Genomic DNA, 26937 nt, shown 5'->3' with positions numbered 1-26937 from the left:
TCGGGCCCATGAGCAGCAGCAAACGACGGCATCAGAATCGTCTCTTCGGTCTCCTACCGAACCCTGTTCTGGGTGGAGGGTCCAGCGCTCCCCGTACTCCCGCGTAGCCTGCACGCAACACGACCGGTCGACGACGTCGACGGGTGGTTAAAAGCTTCCGTTCGAGTAGCAGGTTCCGGGTCCGTTCCCGAGCAGCCAACCGAGCACAGCGGGATGCTGCCGGCTAGCAGGGCCAGCATTCTACCAGAAGGCTACCCCAAGATATTGCTAGTGGATGAAGCTTTAATTAGCAAACTGTGCCAAAATGTGCACGCCCTGCAGCTTCTCGTGGCCACTTAGGGGATCATCATCGGCGGCCATTACCATACAACCGGCTACCCTCTCCCGAGTCCCCTGGTGGGCCACGGTAATGTGGCGCTGATTTGCCCCAATGTGATTCCCAAATACACACTCACCGGCGGCCCGGAAGCACTGCTCGGTCTAGTAGTGTGCTCTCACGAGGAAGAAACCTCCAAAAACTAATGCGCGACCGTGTCGGCACGTCGCCGCTCCTGCACAGTTGGAAGTGCACAATTATCCACTAATTGTTCGGGTGCATGGTTTTGTTTGTTTTTAATTGACATCCAAACGAAGGGGTACGTGCGCATCCGCTGACTCGTGAAGACCACGTCACACTAAATAGACCGCGGGGTCCACCGCGCCGGATGAATATTGGAGTCTGATTTGATATCTGACACCGTTCCAGCAGGGTAACGTTTTGAAAGAACCTTCCAATGATCTCCGGGGGCCACACAGTGAACAAAAAAAAAGGCAAAGAAGGGTGGCCGGTGAACAAATCGTCGAAGCAAGCGCGAGCGGAACTGATTACGGTAAATTGGAGGTAATTTTCAAACCTTGTACAACATGGCCAATACTGCTGCCACAAGCCTCCCTTCAGCGTTGGCCGATTCGTATCCTTTGCTATGGTAGAGCTGGCAGTGTACACCCTGTACTGCTGGGCCTGTTGTACATTGTTTCCAAACTGCCCTTAGCCTCGAGGCTAGCAAGCGCACAAATCGCTCGACCCGAGCCGGGCTTGACCGTTTGGTTTTCCTACCATCCGTCAATATGATGATAAATATATGCTAAACGTCTACTGACCGCTGGAAAACATTCGCAAATGTCTGTGTTGGTTTGGCGTGAGCATGGGTTGGCGTTCGAACATTATTATCCTGTCCTATCGGAACTCCACCGCTGGAATGTGCCCTGTTTTCAGTGTAGCAAACTTGCTTCACGTCAGGTAGTTACTCTTTGGAGAGCCAAGCACCAGCTATAAACACTCTGGTGACATATCTCAATGTGATTCATTGACCGCCCTCTCGCCTCCCATCGTTCTTTCCAGATGTGACCAAGGCCATATCGTGCCGTATATTATGATACACTTGAAATCTTGCGCAGGTGTGCCAGTTCATCGTGAACTTCGCGCTCATTCTCACTGTACCCTGTTCACTTCACCCGCAGTAGATCCTTATGGTAAACGCCGGGTTTGAGACAATCGGTAAAACCGGTTCTTGCACCAGCACTGCCAGTGATAGTGATGTACCGGTGGCGCCCAACTTCTTTCCCGGGGGTTCTGCCAGAGTTCATTTCAGCATGCTCGAAGTCAGCTTTTTTCATCCACCCCGAGCGCGGTTGACGCTAGACGGATGATGATGCAGTAAGATGATGCCGTCGGTACGTGATCGGTAATCTCCACGTTCGCACATCCCGCAAGAGAACCCTCAGTGCTCCGTAGTCACAACAGTGAGCCACCGGTGGCACGAGCAGCTGAGGATCTGCTTAATTCAATCTATTACAAGCTCGATTAAATCGGCACGATCGTAAATTAGTCGTGTTTTCGAGTTCCACAGCCCCCCTCCTGCGCAGGGTGTATGCATACATCATGCGTTCATTAGACACCGAGGCTCATGTCGCACGGTGCTTCTCGTGATGGTTAATAATTGTACAAAAGTGCATAAATTATATGGTAAAACAATAATGCCTCCCACCTCCCCATCGACCGCAGAACGCGATCACCGGGCGTCAGTTTGAAGGCGATGGGCGATTTGGCGTCACCCCTTCCTGCGAGAAGGCCACACCGAACCGTGGGCCAGAATGGCAAACGATAGAAGTCAAGCACAAACGTCAGCCCAGTCAGTCACACAGCCAAACACACAGCAAGCCAGCCAGCCAGCCAGTCAGTCAGTCAGTCATTCAGTCTGTCAACCGCCATGTGTAGTGTGTGGCATGAATGAGCCCTCGAATGACATTGAGATAATCACGATTTCATCCGAATGCCGGGCAGACACCGGGAATGCAAGATGGATAGCTCCCGAGGTTCGTCTTCCAATCTTCCTGCTAGGGCTTTGGGTCGCCAGAGTTAACAAGCTGCCTATGATGCCTTCGGTGAACCGCACGACTTTAACCTGCCGCGGATCTATCTTCGTCACGGATGACGGAATACAGTGAGCAGATTAGGTTAGGAATAGGTACGGCTTTTGCTGCATTAACGCTGCTTGGTGGTGTCTTATCAAAGGTAGCTTGCTGGTTTTGTTTGAGACACCAAAGCCTTCTGTACGACTACCGGTGTTCGATGGAAGTTTAGGAAAGCAACATATTCTACAAAAAAGAACCGAGCAAACTACAACCGTTCTCTAACAAAGAATTTATCACAAACATTGGTATGAACTTGAAACGCTAAACGGCATTCTAATGCAAACCGTTTCCCTCCGCTTTTCGCACAAAACTGGTCACAAACGTTTTGGGGGAAAACTTTCTCCAGTAAAAAAATCAACACCCTGAAAAAGTAATTGATTCTACTTGACGTTGGTCTGATTTCGAATGCGCAATTCCCCCGAAAACAGTTTCGTACAGTGGAAGGAAAACTTTTTGTTACCATTACCTCAAGCATGGAACGCTGTTTCCGTACGAAAGAAACGTGAGCCAAGATTCACTGCTTCTGGGAATTCATTTACATATTACAACGAATGTGCCTACGTAGTGTAGCATCGCCTGAATAAATACTGCTTTATTAGGAACGCATTTGTGCGAGGAAAGTGAAATGAGCCGCTCGAAACGAAACGAAGGGACATGCTATGCTTGGGGGGTCATCAGACTTCCGCCGTAGCTGCGGCAGGAGGAGCAGCACCAACAGTCAAAGAGGTCGCAAGGTCGGCAGCACGCTGGTGCGCGTGGTTTGCTTTACTGTTGATTGCACGGCACCGGGCGAGGTCTTGAACTCACCTCATCATCCTCGCTCCGTTCTGCTGCAATATCCAGCAAATGAACGATGGCCAGCGCGGCAATGGTACGATGGGCGACGGTTCCGCTCCAGTCCCGTGCAGTGGGTCCGTTATGTTAATGATGTTAATTATTGGGTTATAAAATTTATCGATAAATCAGTTTTTGCTCATCATACCGCGCTGGCCTGCCGGCACAGGTAGACCAGTGTAGAGACATCGGTGCAGCCGGTGGACTATTCTAATGGTAGAGCAAACGATGTTACATTGCTTCAAATTTAACAACAAAAAGCACGATTACTATAAAAACAAAACACAAAAGGAAGGTTGCGTTCTCGACTCGAGGCCCTGTTGAGTGAGTTGTTTCGCGAATGTACTGCTCCCGGAAGAGCCCGGGCCTGATTCGATGACGGACGACGACGCCGAGCGGGCAGACATGTTTATAGTCTGTTTGGGCAAAGTTATTAGCATAGCAATCGCCAAACCTTACCAAAGCGTAACCAAACTGACGTAAGACTACACCACACCAAGGTCGAAGAAACAATTTTCAACCGTATCGTTGTGCTTCGTCAGTGTTCTTTCCCTCTGCATCGGCTGGAAGCGATCCACCGGGCTTGACATCTCTATACCTAGAAGAAACACTTGCTTTCGCGAATAAGCACAAGCCTGGGGGAGCTAAGTCCGTGGCATGCATTCTCATTCCCGGTTTCTGCCTTACAAATTCGAAGAATTCATTAGCTTGTTCGATAATGCTTACCCCATTACGAGGGGGTCGTAGCAGCAGCAGCAGCAGCCGTTTGGGGACAAGGTTTTTATGTGGTTTTAATTGTGTCGAACACGAGTTTAAAACGAGCGCAGAAAATAAGCGTTTGTAGTGTAGGTAGTGAGGTTAAATACGCCCGAAACGACCTCGTCTGCGAGCAACCGTACCAACCCGTTTCGGGTAGGGGCGGAAGATCCGCGCAAGATCTTCAATCCAAGATCACCTTCGATCTCACGGTTGGTTTGCTGTTTGCTTACCCCAGCTCTCCCCATTCATGTTGCTGGATGCGGATCATCCGATCAGCCGCAGCAAACGAGGAAAAATGCCTCTCGATACAGGACGCTCGGTGTGGATCCGAAAAGTAATTTAATTAATTTTCGAACATAAAATTGACCATCGAAGGCGCAACAAAATCGTGAGAGACGGTTCGGGGTGTTTACCCTTTTCCCCGAAAATCAAACACACACACACACACACACACACACACACACACACACACACACACACACACACACACACACATCCTTCGCGCGGAAGTTTCGGGTCCGCGCTATGTGGAGGGGTCGTTTTTGCGGGAGTACAAATTTCCAGTGAAATTGAAACGCGATACATTCCAATTAGCATTTTGGTGACTCTCGCCGCACCGTTCGGGAGATCGTGCTGGCAAATCGCAGCACTGTCAGCGGGCCTGGTGCCGGTACCGTACCGGGTGCTGCGCTGTGCAATGTGCAACCATCAACATCGGCACCTTCGATACGATGGTGCGGCGCAACCACACCATACCGTTGGGACCAATAAATTAGATCCTAAGTCCAAACGCCCCAGCATGGTCGACCAGCTCGCTGGAATGAAATGGCAAAACGAAGGAGGGTTTGAAGGCGATTTCCAGCGATCATTCCTTTCGGGAGGGAGAACTTCCTCGCATAGCCGTAGCGCTAATATAGTTGTCAGCTTTCGGGCTCGTGGTTGTTGCCCTTTTTGGACGGCATTTTGTCGTTTGAGGGGAGGGAGGGGGGAGGGTTGGTTCAAGATGAATGGTACGAGCATTATTCGCATTTGAAACTCGCCACTCGAGGATTTCGTGGTGAAATATGGTTCCTTCGGGTGGCTGTAGCAAACGCTCTTGGAACCACTGGTTCATTTGCGCCGGAACGGACTGGAGACGATGCGGCGCAACGGTGTTGTCATTCGCTCTACCGGGAGGGAATTTTTATTCTAAGCTTACCCACCCCACCGACGATCCATGTTGCATGCAGATGCCGGACGGAAACACTGCCCCACTGCTCGTGGAGTTGTGGAACCGCGAAACGAACCAAAACAAAGCGCACAGCAGCGAAACCATGGACCCATTCACCCACCGGCTATTGGGTGATGCTTTTGTCTGGGCTTTACGGAAATTTATAAACTTTTATGTAACATATATTTTAACACCATAATTTAACTACCGCGTCGACCGTGGCCAACCCCCATGGCCCGCCGGCAAGCGAGGGTCAGTTTCATTCTTTTCCCCCATGCAGATTCTCTCGCATTTTCAATTTCAGTCCGTTCTGTGCTGTAGTTTGGTTGCCTCCCCCCGTCCCCTTGTTTTCCGTTTTTGTTTTCAACTTTTCAAAGTTTCTTTCACACCTCATCGTTTTCACTTGCTGCGACTCTGCGTTCGCCCCACCCGGCACATGCACATCTCTTCCTTGCCCTCTTCCTTGCTAATGGCACCACGGGATCTTGTTGCTCTTGTGCGCAGAAGCATCTGAGAGCTCACCTTACCAAACCCCTTCCCTTTCGCAAAGCATCCCTATCGGCAGTGCCTCGAAGTGATACTGTGTGTGGTGGCAGCAGCATAATATTGCACATCCAGCGGGAACAGCCGGTCTTCTTCTTTTTTTTAACACGCATTGCGGGTGGAAGAGGAAAAATCAATGTTTGGCAGGGCTGAAAAAATGAGGTTTTCGTTTGATACTACTACGTAAAGAGAGAAATAACTCAGGAAACAGTTGTTAAAGAGCGAGAGACAAAGAGAGAAAGATAGAGAGAAAGAGAGAGAGAGAGAGAGAGAGATAAAAAAGAGAGAAACAGAAGGAGAGGACAAACATAGCTACAATGCCTCCAACGCACCGTACCACCAGCATAAATCAATGTCACTCTCAGTATGACGAAACAGAGTGCCCGAGGGGGGGCTGGGAGGTGAAAAGGTGGCCCTATACACTCACCCCATCCACTGTTGGAGTATGTTCCTGTTTGGTGTAAGACCAACATTCAATGGCCGGTCAGTACGATTGGCACACGTTGGGGCTAGAAGACGAAGGTTCGATTGCAAGCCTTCCAGTGAGTTCCTGGAAATTGAATATTGCTTATGCTGGTTATGTATGGCTGTCCCGTACGTCACCCAAGTACATCTTGCGGAGACAATCGTGCCAATTCGATGGCCATGGCGTTGACGATAGTCCAAATGCTCATCGTCGCAGCGAATGAGAGAAATGGCAGCTTGTGAAGTACAAGGAACGCTCATATAAATATTGGGGTTTTGAAAACTGTGTTTAAAAAAACAACAATTTTACACTTCCATTTCGTGAAATCAATATTACAATTCCTATCGATATTCATAAGCTAAGCATAAAAGAGAAAGGAATTAAGCGGCCGCTAAAAACGAGCAATATGAAACGTGATACTACGTGACAACTACAACCATATGGTGGTGAAGCTGCTGCTGGTGCTGCTGTTGCTAGTTATAGATTTGTTTTCGTATGCACACAACGCGCAAAAACACACACACACACAAACCCACATTGGAACATAGGTTCATTGTCTACGGAAAGACTCGCCCTGCCTCGTCGTGACTAGAAACAAATGGTTATAATAAAATTACACTTTGTGTATCATAAATTCGCGATAGCTCGGCGTAACGATGCAGTGTGTGCCTGTGCCGGGGCAAGATATTCGTTATGAATGGGGATAGAAAAAGCGATATAGGGATGTAAAAAAGAAGAAGCAGGAAAAAATCATCAAGCAGAAAAGCATACCGTTCTCCTTTTGGGTTGATTGGAGTACGAGGCAAAGTCTCCCGTTTCTTGTACCCTTGCACAAAGCGCTCACAGGGTGGGACGTTGTGGTGGTGGTGGCAAATGTGGTTAAATTACTACCATAATAACATCAACAGCAGCGACTAGCGACACCAGTCCCCACTACACCGGCAGGCAAACACCAGGGAAGCGCTACGAGCTCGTGGTCGTTTGCACAAAATCCAACTAAGGTAATGGAATTTGTATCAACCGATGTTACCTTTTCCGCCGGTACGGTGGAATGAGACTCAACCCTTCTTTCTCTGCTGTATGCTAGCAGCACCCGAAATGGCCCACTAAATAGGCGCCCTGAGCACCAACCAACCCTACCCAACCGCCCAATTCCCGCTTCACCCGCGACGCTTCCTTTATGTGCAGCGGAACGATTTGGATAAAGCCAATATAGACGTCGTCGTCGTGGTTGTTTTTGCCATCGTGCCATCTCCTGGTTCGTTTCTGTACTCTCCACCGTCCTCCCGTCCTTGCTCATGATCGCGCACGTCGTTGTCGTCGTCGTCTGCTCGTTGCTCTTTATCAATTTATTAGATTATAGGTGATTTTTATATGAACAACGATTGTTATTGTTTCAACCAGGCAACCGACAGAATGAGGCCATAACCTCAAGCCACGCACCTTATTAATTTTACTATCCACCTTCACTCGTACCAAAACTCCCACGACGTTCGGTACACGTTCTGTAGCGCCTACCCGAAGGTTTTGCTTATGGAAGAGGCGAAGTGAAACTTTTTCCAATACAAAACCACCGGGTTGGCCCGCGCTTCCTAGTACCGTGTGTGCGGAATAGCTTTTCGCCCGGTCTATTCGCTGGAATCTATCTTCGCCGGTACGTGAGCTCTCAATAAATTGCCAAGAAATTACGAAGCCAAGACAAATAAGGAACACGACCGCCAGCAATACGGACCAATCGTGTCAGAGTGTGTGTGCTTTGGTGCAAGGCATAGAGCTTCCCCGGGATATTCAATCTATGGAAGTGGCCTCGAAAGCTGGAAAGCCGACCGCTCCTCACCACGGTACGCCGGTGTGCTACCGAAACGGGTGTTGTTCCAGAGTCGAACGAGGTCGCAGCTAATCCGATCCGAGCGACCCACAACGACCCCGGCTGAGCTGCGATGGCAAAATTGCGGAAATTAAATAGAACGCAACCGCAACGACCAACTTTTTGTTTGTCATTGGAAATATGTTTGAAGGACACATTTTTGGCTGGATCGTGCCGGAAGGTTCTTGTCGGCACACCGTTCCGTTCCGTGATGCCACCGCAGCACCCGTGGGGTGCTGCTGATTATGGGACAACATTGAATGACAATCTAATCCGCACCATTCCACTCCACTGGTGGTTTGTTGGCGGCTAACGATAATCCGATTTGCCTCGGAATTCAATCAAAAGACCAAAAAGTCTTCCGGAAATCCTGCTTAACGCTTGCAACGTTCGCTCTTCCCATATAGGCCCTCGTCCCTGCTGACCTGTACTTGTTTTCTTCGTTTGCGTGAAGTGCCTTGTTCTGCCTTATTTCATTCCGCTTGGTGCACTCTCGGTGGCGTCCCAGAAGGGGCAAGGCGAAGAGCTCTCACACATAATCGAATACGATGCTCATCCAGCTCCAGGTGAACGGGCAGGCCAATAATAATAAGCCACCGAGCGGAATGGAGAAGAACCAGGCAGGAGGCAAAGAAGGCACAGACAGACAGGCAACAAACAAACAAGGGAACAAGGGAGACAAGCGGTACACAGGATCACGGTGTACCGGTGCAAGCATACTTATGGTGCCTTGAGTACTTTGTGTGGGTTTCCCTGCACAGAATAATGTCACATTGCAATGGGAGTGTAAACCACAGCCAGGCATGCTGCAACAGCTCGCTTGCCATTGCCCCTTGCCTTGCCTGGGAAAATGTGTAACAAGCCGTTCAGGAAAGCTCACCGATCTGCTGTCCTTCCGTCCTCCTCGAGGCTCGGTGCAATTTTCGCAAACGCAAAAAGTCTGCCAACAAAAACAAATTAAAGGAAGAGCGCGAAAGAAAACACGCGATAAAAACAGAAGTAAAACGTACAAAGTAACACGCACACACCGTGGCAATCGATCGCCTGGAACACGATCGGTTCCGATCGGGACGACTGGCAGGGGACCGCTGGTGGGCAGTTGGCAGCGGTGGACATGCTACCGCGGTCCAATGGACGATGCAATTGTCACGCCTCTTTTTGATTTGAAAAATATTGCACTCATCGATGCGATACGTACACGCACCGATCGTACGGTGGTTGCAGTTGCACTTTCCTTTGCATTATTATACTGAAATATGTGAAGCATTCTCCTACTGCGTTGTACTGATGGTTGTAGCGTATTTTAAACATTTTTAACATCATGAAAACATATTATTTTTCGCAATTAAAACCCAGATTCTTTGACTTGTTTTTAGCCTTTGTTCACTCAGTATCCATCAATCAGAGCCATTCTAACATGCAACTTTGTCTAAACGTTACTACAAATGGAAACGTTTAATATTTCATGAAAATGTTTCCATCAAGTGTAACAATGCAAACAAATTTCCCCCGAAATCTCACTCTTCCCACCCAGACCTTTATACTTTTACCACGACGGCTTAAATTCACAACCACCACCAGCAAGCAAGTTCCCGTTCGTTGTGCGTCAAACGCAAGAAAGCAAAACACATCCAACAATCCATTAAAGTCGAAACCAAATTTATAATGTGCCTGTTCTAGCGTCCACCCGCACACTCACACACACACACACTGTACACTGCCTCTCTCACTAGGGTGGCAGCGGCAAAAGATGGACATAAATTATGAAGGTGATGAATTTCCTGCCCCGACCGGGGACAGGACCGCGGGGAGTGCAAACCCATTGTTGTTGGAGGTCCGGGCCGACCACGGACCACGAAACAAACGAGTTTCGAGTCGATAGCCCAATTTCCAGTAGGGGCGACCCACGTGGGGCCATTTTTCCAATCTTCGTTTGAAAAGTCCGGCAGAGCGTTAGAGACCCTGCATCGTATTTGGAGCAGCAAAGCCAAAAAAAAGAAAAGAAATCCGACGCCATGTACTCCCAAAAAAATCCGCTGCACAGTCACTGACTGTGGCATGACTGACGTTGCGTGGAACAAGCAATAGCACCCGATGGGCCATTACGGAACAGCGGAGAAGGGGAGAACTGGGGGTCCGAGCCCGGTGAATCTATTCGCCCGTGGCAGCGAATTTCATTAATGAAATGCCACTGGGCAGCAGGCCCGGTGGCGGTGACGCGCGGCAGTTGTGTTGTTCGTCACACGAAGCAGTACAGGCGCACGTAACGAACGCGGTAAAAATGGTATGTCAAGAATTTTGACGTTTCCAAGACGTCTGTTTTTGAGGGGGGCTCCTCTCCTCCTCCTTCTCCTCTTAGCCATCGGTCGTGTTATTTCAATTCGTGAAACGAAGGAGAAGGAAGCGGGCAACAGCTGCTGCCTTTGCTCTATGTCCGTTTTTTGTCTATTATTTCTGCCGGATGGCGATGGATTTTGATTTTCTCTTTGTTTTTGCCATCTCGGCTGATGAAGCTGACTCTGAGTTCTCCCCTGAAAGCTTCGGAAGGTATGGCTGTTTTGGAATGCTACGCTTCGGTAGCTACCGTAGCTGTAGAAGTTTTCCTCGGCGGGATGAAATTCCACCGCTCCCTACCTAGTCCCTTCCCTATTCTCCTCGGATTGGGTGTGGCAGCAATGGGTGTTCACGAATGGCGTCAAGGTTTTCGGTAGCCAAAACTTATGACTACCGCCCGCCGGGTTTCGTTCGAGGTAGTCGGCGGTGGCACGCTGAACCCACGGTAGGGTTTACTTTTTGCGCGGGCCCGTGAAAGCGTATCAATCAAAAAGGGAAAATTTCTCACTAATGGAAGCTGATTTACGTCCATCAAGCGACGGTGAAAGAGTTCCCTCTCTCGGCACGAAGCCGTTTTTTTTTTTGAGAAGGGTCTCGAGTGATTGTTTTCAGTTCTGAAGGAAATCGGACATGCTCTTGCAGCAATACTCTCGGATAAACGCTGCACAACGTAGCAATACTTTGTTGCTGTTGAAACTACGGCCAACAAAATGGCAGCCAGAGATAGATTCATCTTTTCCCCTTCGACTTCCATCGAACGACGCCCGCGAAACGGGCGAAGGGAAATAAATCACCCATCTGCCTGGACCAGGGGTGGATGAGGCTGGAAAGAAGAAGAAGGGAAGCGGCTGGTGGATAGATTTTTTGCGCAACTGCGTGCGTGCCAAACAACTACCACAACACGGTTTGTGGGGCATGCGCGTATCGTAGCGTTGCCCTTTCCTATCTAGATGCTGGCTGTCTGGATCGGATCGGTATCCCCGATGCTGCGATACCGATCCACCGGAACCAGGGAGATAGGGTGAGCAGTAGCATTGAAGGTAAAGGCGAAGATGCGACTGATGCGTCCTCCTTTGCAGGGGCTGATGCTGATAGATGAAAAAAGAGGGTTCTTTTATGTAATGGGTAACATTTTATTCCCGCCAGTTCTCGCCCAACAAAGCACCGACACCAACACACACAACGCTGGCATGCGCGTACAGGTCCAAAAAGGACACCCTCGCGAGTGAAATAATTCAACCGAAATGACATGAGCTAGAGCTGGGGCTCAAGATGTGCTCAAGGAGCAGTGAGCGGAGTGAATAAGATAAACTTTCTGACAAGGATTCCCGCACTCGGCGTGTTCCTGGCGCACAAGACGGGATTGAAAAGTTTTCGCTGTTTTCCCTCCATCAAGACATCCACAAACACACACACACACATAGAGAAGGCACACAAACATAGAGAAGTTTGCCAGCTGAGTAAACGGAGCAGCACAAACACACTCCCATCAACTGAAGTAGGAAAAGCGACAAAGTTTCACTTCCCTCCGGGCAGCTTCCCTCCACCTTGCGCCGGCCCACCACAGCATCCCTGACGCGCGCGCGTTTGTCTACTCCACCATTTTGCGTTTGCTATCTGACGGCCCCCTTATCTTGATGCTGCTGGGTGTGGAAATTGTTTGTTCTCCAAACATGTCTGCAGCATGAATAATTTATATCGTTAAGGAATCCTTTTCTCGCCTGTTTTCCAGCCCGGTCCCGTAGGGAAGGGGGGGGGGGGTGGAGTTGGCGTAAGGAAAACTTTTGCTCGCTCGGGAGGCCTCCCCAAGCCAGGAAGATTTGGTTTTATTTTATACCTTCCCAGTGTTTGGCCTGCACCCCTTAGCGGTGCACGGAGAGTGACGTTATCCTTTGGGCCCGGCTCCTTTGGGGATTATTTTAAGGGTACGTAGGACGAGGGAGTGTGGTTGTGATGGGGGAGGATCTTTTCTATTTCACCATCCAAAGTGGTGCGATTAAAGCTTGAACAGATAGCTGGCTGAGGGAGAAGATCCGTATCGTTATCATTTGGTGTGGTGTATAAGTACCTACCTACACACACACACACATATATATACACGTGCCCATATAGCATGCATACATACAAAGCGTGTGCTTAAAATAATCTTCTCTACAATTTCATCCAAGTGGTCCGATCTGGGACAGGGACCGGAGAATGTGCGGGACGGGGAATTGTTTCGGAGGATTTAAGGATACTCTTGTCTAAAGTGCTTTTTTCCTCCTGCGCACAAACACACGCAAACCGGCGAGTCGCTTTTCGTACCAAGGATTGTCTTGGGCGCGATGAAACAAGGTTCAAGAACAAAGAAATTTCAGAGGGATATATCCTTTCCTAGGCCGCGTCCTTATCCTTGGGGCATGGCGGGATGGCGAGCTCCTCCCTCTTAGGGCAGCATCCCTCGGTTTCGCTTAGAGCGGGTTTTGTACACTCGCTTGGGGCGTCCGGGCCCAGAACCGGCGTTGGAAAAGAAAGGGGAGAAACAGCCATACTCGCACGTACATGTGACCCAGCTGTCAACTTTAATTGGTAGCTGATCTCACCGTACCGATAGCGCGTTATTTCGATTCTAATTTATACACGCATATATACTTGGATTCCTGCTTGCCTGAGCCTTCTTCCTTTCGGCAGGCACAAAAATGCACACATACATGGTGGGCCCGTTTGCTACCCATTTCGTCGTTATTTCGTTTATGTCTCATTTCAAATCATTTCTTGCGAATCCCACGTTCGGTACGGCCTTCGGTTTCTGGGCACGGCACGATTCCTACACGTTGCGTGACGGTGATTACGCTGGTTGGTTGGTTGGTGCAAAAAGTTCCTGGCCCGGTGCAGGGGTTGATCGAAAATATTTACCTTCCGATAATCGGTATCTAATGAAGGGGGAGTTTTCTCAATTAAGTACAGCATCATTCTTCTGCTTGGGGAACCTATGATACACCCAACGTATATCGTAATGCAAAATTTCGTTCCAATTACGAGCCGTGAAGCAGCCCATGATCATGAAATATCTTGTCTGCTTCCATCGTGTTGTTATCTTTTTTTTAATAATGCAATCAAAATAAATCGATTAACGCACAAGTAGCCAATTCCTGTGTGCCCGATCGTATCTCAACGAGAATGGTATTATTTTCGCACCCAATCCACCACTGTCAAGCAAATTTAATGCCACTCAATCTTAATGTCATTCCCACGCAGACCGTAAGCCGGCACAACGATGAAATCCCGCAGGTCGCATCATCTCGCGAGCTGAAATGATTTAATTTGAATCGTTTAAATCGGCACCACGCATACGACGGAGCGACAATCGAGGGCGAAAGGGAACAAAGCTCGCAGGCGTGAACTAGCGGAGCATTACTGCCACCAGTTACGGCAGGCCAAAATATGACAAACATGAATAGACAAACACGGTGCACGCCCGGGCCCTGGTGTAGCGATCGAAAGTCGATCGATTGGAACCAGTTTCCGTCAAACAGGTCCTCCACGCCACGACTCGCCCGAAAACCACCCTCAAATCGTACATCCCGGAAAGTCCCGAGAAGCCCGAGAGGAGGTTACTGGTTACTGGTTTCGTGTAGCCCTCCCTACGCCATCCCTACAGCCTTCCACTCCCCTCAGGGTAACCAGCGTTTAATTAAAGCTGATTTCGGAAATCGATACTCGCTCACAGATAAAAACCAATTAATAACACCTTTGTTGACAGTTGACGCTGTGGCTGTGTGCCTGTCCCGTGCCAGCTTCGATCTGGTGTTTTCCGTTGTGCTCGCGCACTTCGATACGGATATTACTGAGCGGTGTTGTGGTGAGCTGATCGATTTTTGACCCTCAACTTGTTCGACACGCGGAGGAGCGGAGGTGAACAGAGGAGAAAAATGCTTAAATCCGGACGCACCCGGTTGTGCTGGAGCACCCGGAACGCAACCGGAACCGGTTCCGGATGGAGCAAGGATATGGAAATGACACGAAACCACGCGATATCTAGCTGCTTCGTTCGTGTTCTAGCTCTTTTTAGCGTTTTGATCCATCCATCCCCGCCGTAAACAGCACAGTAACACAAAAGAAATCTGACTGACCACCGAGCCCGAACGGGTCCGGCGTGAGGTACCAAATCGTTTGACAGCTCGAACGTTCCCAAAAGCTTACATCCATTTGGTGTTTGGTGCGCTGGTAGAGCGGCAGTGCGAGCTGAACAAGTGGCGTGCGGTGGCTTGGCAAACGAAAACAACAATTACTGGATTGATGGATTGGAATTGGATTGGATTGGATCTTCTGAAGCCCGGGTCAGAGCACGCCCGGGACCGCAGGCCCGGGGAGTGACATGCGTGAAATGGATTCAGGAACCGGGAGCACGATGACGTACGAGAGGGTTATGCTTTTAATTGGGTTAATGTCAGTTTGACAGGCGCAGGTTCTGGTGGCCTCCCGACGGTGGCCTAGCTCCCAATACATTCAAGCACTGTTTTTCTCTTCTCGAAAGTCGATCGATTGGAACCAGTTTCCGTCAAACAGGTCCTCCACGCCACGACTCGCCCGAAAACCACCCTCAAATCGTACATCCCGGAAAGTCCCGAGAAGCCCGAGAGGAGGTTACTGGTTACTGGTTTCGTGTAGCCCTCCCTACGCCATCCCTACAGCCTTCCACTCCCCTCAGGGTAACCAGCGTTTAATTAAAGCTGATTTCGGAAATCGATACTCGCTCACAGATAAAAACCAATTAATAACACCTTTGTTGACAGTTGACGCTGTGGCTGTGTGCCTGTCCCGTGCCAGCTTCGATCTGGTGTTTTCCGTTGTGCTCGCGCACTTCGATACGGATATTACTGAGCGGTGTTGTGGTGAGCTGATCGATTTTTGACCCTCAACTTGTTCGACACGCGGAGGAGCGGAGGTGAACAGAGGAGAAAAATGCTTAAATCCGGACGCACCCGGTTGTGCTGGAGCACCCGGAACGCAACCGGAACCGGTTCCGGATGGAGCAAGGATATGGAAATGACACGAAACCACGCGATATCTAGCTGCTTCGTTCGTGTTCTAGCTCTTTTTAGCGTTTTGATCCATCCATCCCCGCCGTAAACAGCACAGTAACACAAAAGAAATCTGACTGACCACCGAGCCCGAACGGGTCCGGCGTGAGGTACCAAATCGTTTGACAGCTCGAACGTTCCCAAAAGCTTACATCCATTTGGTGTTTGGTGCGCTGGTAGAGCGGCAGTGCGAGCTGAACAAGTGGCGTGCGGTGGCTTGGCAAACGAAAACAACAATTACTGGATTGATGGATTGGAATTGGATTGGATTGGATCTTCTGAAGCCCGGGTCAGAGCACGCCCGGGACCGCAGGCCCGGGGAGTGACATGCGTGAAATGGATTCAGGAACCGGGAGCACGATGACGTACGAGAGGGTTATGCTTTTAATTGGGTTAATGTCAGTTTGACAGGCGCAGGTTCTGGTGGCCTCCCGACGGTGGCCTAGCTCCCAATACATTCAAGCACTGTTTTTCCCTTCTCCGATGTTTCGCGTTTCCTCCTCATGTTAGGGGAGTTCTGTTCATTGCCATCGGAGAGGCCGTATGACCGCAACCAACACGGGCAATATCATCATCCATCTTCTTCCCGCCCAGTGATTAGGATTGTGTGGGGATACAAAATTGATGAACTACTACTACTACTACTACTACTACTACTACTGCTACTACTGCTACCACTACGTTCGTAGGCCCACCGTGTATTACCTGTGGTTTGAGCCCCAAAAAGCCGGACCTTGATTGACCACCTGCAACGCTTCCGCTTTGCCGTGCGTCATCCATTCTACCTTTCGTCACCCTCCTTTTCCTCATGCTCCTGCTCTGCTGGCAGGCTTCATCCATTATTCACACCAAACAGCTAGGCCAAGCGTACGAAACGGACGCCGCAAAGGACGCCACCGGCTTGGCAGCGTGTTTGGTGTTTGGCGTTGCCTTGGTTACGCCATTCGCATGTGCTTGCTTGCGCTCTTACGCACAAGCTGTCAAAACATCGCCAACCTTCTCCGTGCTGTGTCAAAGCTCCCAGAAATCCAAAACACCACACGAAACTTAGTCGGGAACCCTCAAGCGAAGCAACCGAACTTTCAATCCCTTCCTCCCTCCCACGCACCAAACCCAAACTGCATCCACTGCACTTTCATGCAGTATCGATACAGAGCGCCATCTCGCGCCATCTTTCTCGCACACTAGGGACTTTAGATCGAGATTTGAAAAGTAGGCGTGGAAATGGCGTTTTGCTCGCGGTTTCGCTGCCGCAGCTACTCTCCAGCTCGTGTATTCGCTCTCGCATCTCGCAAGCACCGTCGGAAGGCGCGATGTTTTTTCACTCTCTTTTTGTTTTACTTTGACATTTACGCGGGCGCGTTTGCTCTGTTTTGTGCGCGAACTCGCCCAACAAGCATCACCGCGTCGTCGGTGCTGTGGAGTGCTTCGATGCCGGGGGGGGGGATTGCAACGCAATTGTCTGTCGCGCTTGGACGACCGAAACGAGCGAAACGAAACATATGCGACTGAGTGAAAGAGAACGATCGTTTTCAAATGCCCTTTTTCCACCCACTGCGGCGCAACAATGGAGGGTGTTTGGTGTGGGGTGAAGGGCGAGGAAAAACAAAATGGATTTTATCGATTTTCCAACACCCGATTTTCCAACCATCCGATCGGGTTGGTGTGTATCTGAGTGTGTGTATGTGAAGGCTGACGCGTCGGAGTTTATGGTTAACTGCGTGCTAAAACTCATATCAACCACCACCACCACCACCATCAGGAAAACGGCTGACATTGGGACGCGGAATGGAAAAAAGGCCTTCACTATTACTGTCCCCGAGAGAGTTTCGTTTTGCCACCATCCGTTCATCGTATTTTTCCTGGGATTGTACTGTCCTGGTTCGTGTTACGTGGCTTCCAACATTTAATTTGGTCATAATTAATGTCACCACGATGAGCAGCAACCTGGCGTGACGTTGGGGGAATGGGAGCTTGTACGGGAAAATCGTTCCTTCCCTCCAACTTTTGCTTCGATCGATAACCACGAGCACACACATACACACCACACACTCAATAACATTCGACTCATTTTCACCCCGAAAAATGGTGCCCCTGCCGATTTGGGAGGAACAACGAGAATAGTGCGGGGTGATGTTACGGGAATTTCCTGCCAAGAATGGGTATGGTAACGAGAGCGTGGACACCAAGCGGATCGTTATGCGAATGATATTGCCATCGGAATGCATTCAGAGGAAATGATCCGACAATCCGCTGCCAGGATAACGGTGGAATAGGAATAGTGTTCCGGGCCTTTGGGTTAACTTTCTTTCTTTTTTTCACACCAAATTCGAGGTGTGTGTGCATGTGTATCTCCGAATCTCGTACGAAAGCGTGGAGGGGAGCTGCGACGGTACCAAGCGGGGAGGAAACATTCGAATAAATAGTGTGCGTCACGGAAATGGGATTTATTTTGTAATCAAGACAGAGTGCATGAGCGACGCGTCTGTACCTGGGTGCGGTTAGGAAATGAAATTTGGATCCATTATTTATCCACGACTCACTTTCATTTTCCACTAAAAATCATTAACTTATTAGCTTCCCATTTTCTGTTTTTTTGTACAGAAAGAGTATCAACTAGATGCTCAATCTTTTTTAAATCTCAAAGAAGCATGATTAAAGCATTGCGCAGGAACAAAAAATAACATGAAACCATTATTTCCTATCGTGTAAAATAACACATTTATGCAACGATACTTCATTTGTCATGTTCACTGCTCGTTCATTATCTAAACGCGCTAGGCTCGATTTAAGAAGCGAAAAACCCAAAGCTAAAGCAATCGCGGACAATTATAGTGTTAAGCCAATCCATCATCCAGAGCGTTTGAAGTTTAAAGCCAGCAAAACACATCACACAATTTCTTCCTCGTTCGCGAGAGACACAAAAGGTTGGCCAGTTGTTTGCTCCGGCAAGCGCAAAACAAAAAGAAAGACAGGAACAATACAACAAACCACTAAATATTAATGAGTTCGGCAACACGAGAAACCCCTATCTAGCCTCAGTCAACCCTGTCCGCACGCGAACCGGTCATGATGGAGAGTTTTGGACATTAGTTTCATTTCTATTGCTTTTAAAACGCTCATCATAGTGTTGGTTTTTGGTGGCATTAGATTATTAATAATAGTAGGCATAGGAAGCGATCGCTCATCTGCATTATACATGCCCAGTGAGGAAAAAGGAATACATAGCGTAACAAAATGTAGCAATCAAACTTTAGATTCAAACTTTTAAGACAATGGCACTGCATTCCGAGTGATGGTACAAACGCATCAAGCTAGACGGTGCATCGTTGAAGTGTTTCAAACATCTTAATTAACCCATCTTATATAATGAGTTGAGTGATAGGCGGAACACTACAGGGTAGATTGAATTAGGTGACAAAAAATAAACAACACAGTACGTTACAGTGGCTGCTTTGCTTTGAGGAACGACACACATATTTCATATTTCTCTTGATGACTGTCACGACATGTGATGATTGACTAACGAACCGATTTACGATGTTTGGACATTCGTAAATGCACTCTCAATTGGAGGAACGAACGGCATAACAAAATCCATAATAATGTGCCTTTGTCGGTAGGCCGTAAAAGTCATGTGCACCGAATTAATAGCAAAACCCATCAAATCAACGTGATGAGCTTTAGATGTGGTGAAATTTTATGTCACTAAACATGTTTCGGTAGCTTCTCTGCTGTACAGGGCAGCGCTGCGCTATCAAGGCCAAACACGGGGGGACCGAAGGCTAGCTGAACAGGCCGAACCTTACCGTCAGGCTTACAGACGTACAATAAAACCGAAAGCCCAACGACCCATGTCCACTAGCTTCACAGCAGTGCGCAACATCGTTTCGGGCTAAAATTGAGCAAAATTAGACACACCATCACCGGTCACTTCCTCCGGTTCCTCGACTGTCCTCAAATTGTTCCTCGCCTCAGGGAAGAAAGAAACCCGAGTGTCGGTACCAAATCAAAATTGTTCAGGTTGCGATTTTCAAACTGAACAGCCGATCGATCGATCGATCAGCCAAGGCTAGAAGCACCGGAGCAGGCGGCATTGTGGTGTAATAAATCAATTTCCGAACGTAATTGTTTTCCCGAGGGGGATCCGATGCGCTTTCCCACATCGGAGGTAAGGTCGGTGGATCAGGTTTTAGGTTTCAGCTTAAGCTCGCGTTTTCAAACGCCCGTTCGCTTCGGGGTGGTAAAATTCCAGAACTTTATAAATGTCATGTAGATTGTGCGATGAGGCTGTTTCGTAAGGCAAATGGTGAAGATTTAGCAGCTTCTTGCAGGCAAGGCAAGTAAGCATCACTAGGACGCTGGCTTGCTGTCAATAATTGCAAGTGCTCGCATGCATACATACGCGCAAAAAAACACACACACTCTCAAAGGGAAATGTTTTCGCCTTTGAGTGGAGCGATAATGTTGATGTATGATTGTTAATTTTCCCATTTTTTCCCCTTTCTTTCCACTACTTTCAGTCGCTTCAAAGTGCCGCCCGACGTGCGGGAACATCGTGCGCCAACTGCAAAACGACCACCACCACCCTGTGGCGAAGGAATCAGGGCGGCGAACCAGTTTGCAACGCTTGCGGGCTCTACTACAAGCTGCACAACGTAAGTACTGCTACCGGGGACCGGTCGATGGACCAGTGTTATTATGCGTTGCCACTAGCTGGCAGCAGTTGCACGCTGTAGGATGCAATAAATCGCGCACCGAAGAACTTAATCAATCCCACGGCACGGGAAGATCATCGTCATCATTGCGAGACAACAGGACGAACGACACATCCCAGTGGCGTGGATTATCCGGCGTTCGATCCGATGTTCGCTTTCCGATGTGCGCTTCCGGCTGGCCGGAGGGTCGAAGCAATAAAATTTACTACCCAACTGCCATGCTGATCTACAGGGGTAGGGACAGGGGAAATAATGACCCATTCCGGGGGAGGCCAAGATGTGAAGGAAGATTGCAGGAGAACGTTACACATTCTCCCCATCGATCGATTCCTGTGTGTTCGCTCCGGAATGGGACACGGAAGCGATTAATATTCGTATGCATGTGATGAAGGATATCCGGGAGGACGATTTGTGCTTCATGGTACCGTACTAGCGCGAGCCTTAATGATACTGTACTATTTATGCAAAAGCTTTCGGAAGTTTTACTTCTGAAATCCCAAAACACGATCATCAAAATCACACACCGCTTTACTTTACTCGTGTATGAGTTGGCTAGCGAAATGTAAATAGATCCCCTTTTTTTGAAGGATTTATTTTAATTGAAAGCAAATAGTTTACTCTGGCGATGAAAATGAAAATGAGGAAATTGAGCCAACACCATCCATCCGTGGTGGTTTGGGCGATGTGTGGTGGTGCGATAAAAAATGAAATCAAATCTTTGAACAGGAAATTAACTTCATCCCCTAATCGCCCTTCATCTGCGTCTGGTTGGCAAAGATACAGATAGGTAGCTAACCAGCCCGATACCAGCTATTATCTACACCGAGGGGTGCAGCTTATAATGCTTCATACTTCTGGCACGTGTCGGGTGGCGCGTTGTTCACTGCCACAAAAACCGCTTATAGAGTGTCGTGGCGCACACGTCCCCTTGCAGGCACGCCCGGCTGGTTCGTGTTGGAGGATGTGATTTAGCTCCTGGTTTGCTGCACACATCGTTTGCCGAGTGTGTCACTGGGAAAGGGAAGATTTTCCACCAAAACGTCACTGCTGCCAAAAGGATAATCAATCTGCAGTGATCTGCCTTCAGCTCCTGCACCCTAGGAACTGCTCGGACCGCTCATGGAACGGTAATAGGGTGTAAATGGTTTGGGAAGTTGCGATAAGATTGATTTACTTCTGATTCGTTCTGATTCGGAGGGTGGTTTTGGAGGTGGAGAACTTCGGACCGGACTCGCATCGATGGTACAATGAATATTAAAGAATAGCTGATGCTGCTACCCTCCGCTTGAGCTGAAGTGGAACAAGAAGTGGAACTACGGAGGGCTGGTTCATGCTCATTGCCGAACGATCCGTTTCCTTCCTTGAGCTTGTACTGTGTATTCATGAAATTGAATGTGTCATGAGTGTTAATGGTGAGGAAGGATCGTTGGGTTCAGGAAATTGAGGGAAGATTAAACACTTCTTCAGCAATCGTTGTTGTACGCTGCTAGGAAATTAGAAAAACGATAAAAAAAACTAAACCAAACGGTAGTTGGGTACTGGAAAAGTCAAGTCACTTGCAGTTTTGCAAGAGGGTCGACCATGAAATTAGTCCACGTACTGGCGCGCATTCAGCAATCAATAAGGGCCCACTAGCAGGACAGCGATCAGCACCGGAGCGTAGCGCACCTTTTCGGACAATCACAACCACGGGAAGCGAGCAGAGTGCAAGAATTGTCAACCGGCATTCACAACCTTCACTTCTCAACCGTCGCATCATCTGATGGGCGGCATAAAAGCGAAAGCATAATGATACCGCGTCCATTACCGATCCGATGGTTACGGATGGTTGTCAGCTTTTGTCAGCGGTGTCCGCGGCCTTTTGACTGACAGTTGAAAAGACAGCCAAGCCGAACGCCCCGGCCCTGGTGATGGGAACAAGGTGGTAGCCACAAGGTGGTAGTGAAAAAAAACTTCTCTATGCGCCACCACACCAGCCTGGACATGCAGTCAGACCAGCCCGCGCGACAGTTGCCATAAATACGATCGCGAGAAAATTGGTTCGCAATGGGTTAGCGCGTTACAAGGCCACCGCTTTTGTGGTTCCGTCTCTCTCCATGAGGAAAATGTAATACGGAAGATTTTGGATTTGAAATGACTGGGTTTGGTTTCTTTAAATTGCCATCTTTTTACTGATGCATCCTGTACAGTTTTGTGGATTTTATTTTGTGTCGAACTAATATTAATTTGTACACAATTTTGCTCAATCCAAATACCCTTCCACAGTAACAATGTGTTAAATTTATTTTGATACGAGCTGTAACAGTGGAAACATACAAATAGATAATGCGTTCCATGGGTTCCAAGCGTGAATGATAGAGGCTATGCCTTAATGAAATTGAATGAAAAAGTAATTATTCAAATTTATGCAAAACTAACCGAGTGCACGCTTGACCCTGTACGTTCGGCCCTTGTAGCTGGCAGAGAGCACAAGGGGAGCCTCATGCAACGGAAGCAAATTTTTTACCTCCCCCCAAAATAAAGCCCAACATGGGAAGTAGAATGGGAAGTTAATGTGTGCGTGTGACACGGCTTTTTGGTACAGTTTTCGAGGGTGGATTATGTTGCCACAGTGCAAGGAAAGCCAAAACCGCAGTGACCCGTTAGCATTCTACTCTCGAGTAACGCTCCATAGGGCCAAACTCTCAGAAATGGTTTACATGAAACGATGGACCATCGTGTACATCTATTTTTCGCCAAGCGAGAGACGATGGTGAACAAAATGGTGAGGCAAAAAATGGCAAAGTAGAAACAAAAAAAGCATTAAAAATTAAAAGTACATCAAGTTCAAATCAACCCGTTTCACAACGAAACCCATCCCCTGTCTTTGGGTTAACTCAAGCGAGGAAAAGAAATGCAACACAACACAACAGGCACATGCTGAACTTTTCCATCACGTAGTACATTTTGCCTCAGTACGGTGACGGTTGTTACGTTTGTCCGATGATAACACAAAGAAAGAAAATCCAGCGGTGCAGAGGCAAAATGTGTCCAACAAAGCACAGTATTCCTTCATCGGTGTATGGGTTTGGGTACGTATGTGTTTGTGTGTGTAAAAATGTTGGGTGAAAGCAGAGGCGGAGTGGAGCGCCACATGGTGATATTGAAATATTACCACGATGTGCCTAGTGCAGCATAAATGAATTGTTATGGCCGTAATAATAGTAATTATCATTAAAATGTGTTTGTGTGGCTTTGAACTTGGGGTTATGTTTGGATTTTGGGCGCCCGGGATCTTGGGTGGAATTTATGAATAGTTCAAGAGGAAGAAGTTGAGGAAGAGAAGGAAAGGAGCGGAGATAATGAAATGTTAGTGAGATTTGAGGAAGTATCATTTTCCCTCACCTCTTCCGTTTCTCTCCCAGCAGACTGGTTTAAAGTGAATTAAAAACGGCAAAACTGACATCCACGTTGGAAAAGCCCCATCTTTCCGTCTCCCCCAAGCGTTGATGATTGTTTGTTAAGAAAATTACCCCATAATGATTTTTTAACGGGGCATCAACCAACACGATAATGTCCGAAGCTGTACCACCTTGGCCGCTTACCTTAGCGAAGCGTTCATCAGTGCAGGTGGGCCATAAAACCAATTGTCACACGAATCCCTAATCGGAATTGCCGTATACTGCTTCCTCCCGCCCGATAACATCTAGCACGTCCAGTGCGTGCAGGCTCGCTCACCGGGCTACCGATTGTATCGACGTGTATTTCGACATGTTATGGCCAGCTCGGCTCCCAAAAAACGACACACAACCACACACTGCAATTCACTGGCAATGATGAACCCGATCGCAAAGTGTCTCATGATTTCGTCCTCTGCCCTTATCGTGGACACGCCGCGATCTTCAAGCCGATCTTATCGCACCCCATCGCAACCACAATCTACTTAGCGTTGATTAGTAGCTGTAAAAATGTGTGCTTAAGCGTAATTTTAACTCAATGCTCATCGCACATCACCGGGAATTGTGATTAGCCAGTGGGAGAAACCAACGTCGCTGGCAAGACGTGCGATGTGTCTGGTATTGTGTGCGCTTGTCTCAAAATAAATTTCAACCGCACATTTTTGAACACCCTTTATCAATGATGTCGATTGCTGCTTTCGTGATGTAATTATATATTGTTACGTGCGTTTTTATTACCTTTACGGCAACCAATCTTTCGATTCGATTAATCAATCTTTATAGCCACACGGGCACTAGGGTAGAGCGAGCTTTGCATGCTCGCAAGATAAGTGGGCTTACTGCACCACTATCTCTGCCTGGAACGCAATGATCCAGAAGGATCGTATCGAATCGTACGTGTGTGTGATTTACAATTTCGATGAAGCTCAGTCACAATTATCACCATCAGCGAGGGGATCTATGGAGAAGCAATCTTACTGCATTCAACTGGCGTTTATCAACCATCATCTGACAGCTGTCAATGGTGTTGAGCAGAGAGGTGGCAAAGGAACTATGCCCGCCCACGTATGCACCGCTTGGCCGTAGGATAATGTGCGCAAACACCCAGGCAAGAGCGATAATTATCATCCTTCAGACGACGTATGAACTTAATTTGAATGACAAATACGATTGCAATCTCGCTACCTACCTCGCAGACGCTTGACGACGTGTGTGGCACCAAGTTTGTTTTGTGTTGCCCACAAAATGGCTAATGCAGTGTGCCGTAGGTGCAATATGCAATGCTCCGACTACAGCCAACGGTTTAATACCTCAACCCCGAAGCTTCCGATGAAGATCAATTAAATTATCAATTAAATTGGTTTATTGATTCCACATAGAAAAGAAGAGATCATCAAATAGAAAGCTAAGATCTAATCCAAAATCATCAAACACTATGTCGGGTTCGGTTACTGCATCCATTCCCACTACTGGGAAGTAATTGATACTCTTGTGCCAACGATTGCCGCATTCTAAACCGTATGAAGTTTCGTATAACACAATGTACCATTTCAACAAAACCGACCAAAAGCCAAAAAAAGGAAACATTCAAAATGAGTACAAGAATAACACCACTCAATACACAAAAGCGCTGGCAAAAATAGTTTCAATTGCAGATTGGATTGTTCCGCACCCGTTGCAAAAGATCCGTCCCTTCTGCGTCCGATGATTTGACATCGATAAGTGGGTTCACCTTCATATCCTTACCTGAAACGTCGCAGGAGGTTTATCCACTGCTCTTTGATTGTTCCTGTTCTGCACAAACAATCCCCGACCGCACCCAGATTGTGTCCTACTGCAAGCGCTGTTCTCGTAGGACTACGTTCTCCTTCTGCTGCTGGCATTGCATTGCACCAAGCCAATTTGACAATTGACAGATTTAAACGTGTCTTGCGTGGAGAGAAACCTCTTACTCAGCTATAGAGCAGCACTGTGGCGAAGGAGTCGGAAAAAGGTAGGACTGCGTCAACAATTGATGGTAGGCAGGAAATGAAGAATCATGCAAGATTGCGATCAAAAAAGTGCAGTTCAAACCCCCTACATTCGACGTGGAAAGGACACGGAAAGATTTAATACTCGCAAGGGTTAACCTTTTTGATCAAAAATAATCCGGAACTGAAGGGCCGTAACCGTCATTCTAACAAGCAGTATCAACAACATGCACTTGCTTCACCGTGTTTATAGCTAAAATTTGCCGAACGCCACAGCATTAGTGTGCAATCTGCTGGAGCCATTTTTCGTTACATTTTGTTTGCGCTTTTGTGTGCATTTTTCTGTATGGGGTTTTAAACGATGAAATTCGAGCTCTCGAGCACATTTCGGTCGCCATGAAGTGCAGTTGGTGTGCAGTAGCAAGATGAAAGATGAGAGATCGGCGATCTGCCGCTGTAGATCGTTATCCGTTCGGCCAATCTGAGAATCTGGCTAACGTTACGCAGTCACCGTGGTGCTGGCCCAATATCTCGGGTAGTATCAGAGTATTCCACCGAAAAAGAAGGCAAGCAGCAGTAGAAGCAACCGCCTATCAACTTAAAAAAATGAATAAGCAAAGAACAAATTTTATACTGAGTGTAAACTCGATAATAAGCTTGCGACAGTGCGCCGACCGATTCGCCCAATCCCGAATGGGGGGATGAAAATTTTCGTAATTAAAGAAATTTTAATGATTCAATTTATCTTCGAAAAATCATCAGTACCATTTATCCGCTTTCGGCAGACCGGCGCGAGGTTTTCGGTCTGGGCAGCGAGTGCCAGGATGCTCGTTGGAGAAAGCCAGAACTCCCAGTAGGATTCAGTGCCCCACAGCAACACTCACACACGTACCAAAACCGAGAAGGATAGGCAGCGCTTCTCATTTTCGTAATGAAGTTAGATGTAGCGTACAGAACGCCAATTAACGCTTTAATAACTTCGCTCGATTTCATCCGACGACGGGTGACGGTGACGATCGGAGGGCCCTGATCGCCCTGAGCGAAAGGGTATACGCATTCGCAGGAATGCTGATTTGCATCAAGATTTATTTCATATGGTTTGCGCGAAGGCGAACTCCCTGCCGTACTCCTGATCTGATCCCCGCTATCTCCTTCACGCTCTCTCCCCTTCCTTCACCCCACACATCATTCGGCTAATTATGGCCCGGATGCTCACAACCGATCCCACCGATGGATGTTGCCGCCTGGAACCTGGGCAAAGGCGAAAGAATCGACCCGATTG

At 48.2% G+C, this 26937-nt stretch overlaps 1 protein-coding gene across 2 annotated transcripts in view; it reads left to right on the top strand.

The window, feature by feature from the left end:
* Nucleotides 1-26937, top strand: part of LOC120894954 (GATA-binding factor C) — a 97349-nt gene that overhangs the window by 69033 nt on the left and 1379 nt on the right. For both annotated transcript variants that reach the window (XM_040297871.1, XM_040297870.1), the window contains exon 5: nt 20054-20188. In XM_040297871.1, coding sequence (XP_040153805.1) covers nt 20054-20188 — 135 coding nt within the window. The remainder of the gene's footprint in view (nt 1-20053; nt 20189-26937) is intronic.

The sequence above is a fragment of the Anopheles arabiensis genome, chromosome 2, assembly GCF_016920715.1.
Source record: "Anopheles arabiensis isolate DONGOLA chromosome 2, AaraD3, whole genome shotgun sequence".
Lineage (NCBI taxonomy): Eukaryota > Metazoa > Arthropoda > Insecta > Diptera > Culicidae > Anopheles > Anopheles arabiensis.
Note: the sequence above shows the minus strand (reverse complement) of the source record. Positions and strands in the feature narration are given on the sequence as shown.